At 37.4% G+C, this 1,613-nt stretch overlaps 1 protein-coding gene across 1 annotated transcript; it reads left to right on the top strand.

Moving 5' to 3' along the window:
- Nucleotides 1–1,113: 1,113 nt before the first annotated feature.
- On the top strand, nt 1,114–1,506 carry SARC_15709 (hypothetical protein; the record flags this gene model as incomplete). Its single annotated transcript, XM_014290177.1, has 1 exon — nt 1,114–1,506. The coding sequence occupies one exon, from the start codon at nt 1,114–1,116 to the stop codon at nt 1,504–1,506; it is 393 nt and encodes a 130-aa protein (XP_014145652.1).
- Nucleotides 1,507–1,613: the final 107 nt, after the last annotated feature.

Raw genomic sequence — 1,613 nt, 5'->3', positions numbered from 1 at the left:
TTGAAAAATAATGTGCTTGTATTTGTATGAGAGATTTAACCAGAGTTCAAGAATGCGCGGTATTATGTGCGGGTGTGATGTATGTGATGTCCGCTGCAGAAGCTCCAAAAAATCGTGCCTTTGTTTGGCGATCAAATATAAATACGAAAAGGTCACGACATATTATACAAATACTGCCTTCAAATTCGAAATTGCAAAACGCGAACGTTGTACAATAGACTACTAGTAAGTAGAGACACCTACACTCAATACGGTTGTTAATTGTCCACTGGTTAGAACTGACAGACTCAAACGGAATACTTCTTGATTCATTATACTTGCTACAACATATCATTTTTACCGCCTAGTATACGGAACACAGCTTCATCGACATTCACACAATATCACACGTTTAAAAACGGTTGATTTCAAACATTAGCCTCTGCTACATACTATGTAAGAAAATAGAGAAAAATAAAAGGTATTTAAAAAAAAATACAAATGTAACGCTTGATTTTTTTTATGTTTAAAAAAAAACCAAAAAAACAAAAGAAACCTCCAGAGAACTTTCTGAAATCTGAACCGGGAGGCGTGAGCAATTCTCAAGTGAGAAGTCAACTTTTTTGCGTTTATTTTCGCATGTGCGTTGAACGTTTACTGCAGATGTACAAAACGAATTGACAATATTCGGGTGTTGAGTGTTGACGACCTTGGATACCGGCTGCAGCAACGCTCTTTCTCCCGTTTGTATTTTTAACCATACATACAGAGTGACATTTTAGTATTTGACACAATGTTTTATTTTTAACATTGATGTATATAACTCCCAGATTTTGATGACACCCCTTTGTACGCCACATATGTATATTCACTACATATAGTGTATATATCTATATGTATATAGCGTATTGATGTGTGTGCAGGCGTGTGTATATACGCGCGATTGGTTATACAGATATACAATCAAGAGCGGCTGTTGAATGAATAGTACACTACTTTATATACTATAAATTAACCCGAGGGTATCCCTTAGACAACTTAGATGCTACCCTAAAAGACGTTGTAGTTGCAAGTGACAGTGTAGTCCAAAATACACATATCAGGACGTACAGCTATACATAGCGCACTCTAAAAATGGATACAGAATCTGGGAAGATAAACGGGGGGGTGGTGGATGATGGTCCAATAAATAACCTGGACGGGTTTAATACTACTGCGAATTTTAACACAACAACAGCCACAACCACAACAACTAAGCGGACACCAACTCTCACAAGTACACTGCCTGGCACTACAGGTGTAGTCACCACAGGTGCCAATCCCTTTGCCAGAAAACTCGAGAAGATACTGAAGTTAAGACTTGATCAAGATAAAGACCTTGTTGAGTCTATGCGCACTCTGAGTTTATTCTACGAGCACAATACAGTTAAGGCTAGAAGGAATTTAAGGTCCGATATTGAGAAAAAGACCCTGGAGGTTAGCGCCGAGTGCTTGGATGCATTGTCGTTGGTGAAAGATCAGGTATGAGTGAGTTTGCGACTGATGAAATAATAGAAGAGAGTTTGTATAGTAGAAACTGGCAATATATAGTAATTTACGCGTACCTAATATAAATAATAATAAAATTAACAATA

This window comes from Sphaeroforma arctica (genome assembly GCF_001186125.1).
Source record: "Sphaeroforma arctica JP610 unplaced genomic scaffold supercont1.6593, whole genome shotgun sequence".
In the NCBI taxonomy this organism is placed as follows: domain Eukaryota; class Ichthyosporea; order Ichthyophonida; genus Sphaeroforma; species Sphaeroforma arctica.
The sequence above is the reverse complement of the archived record's forward strand: the minus strand, read 5'-3'. Positions and strand labels throughout refer to the sequence as shown.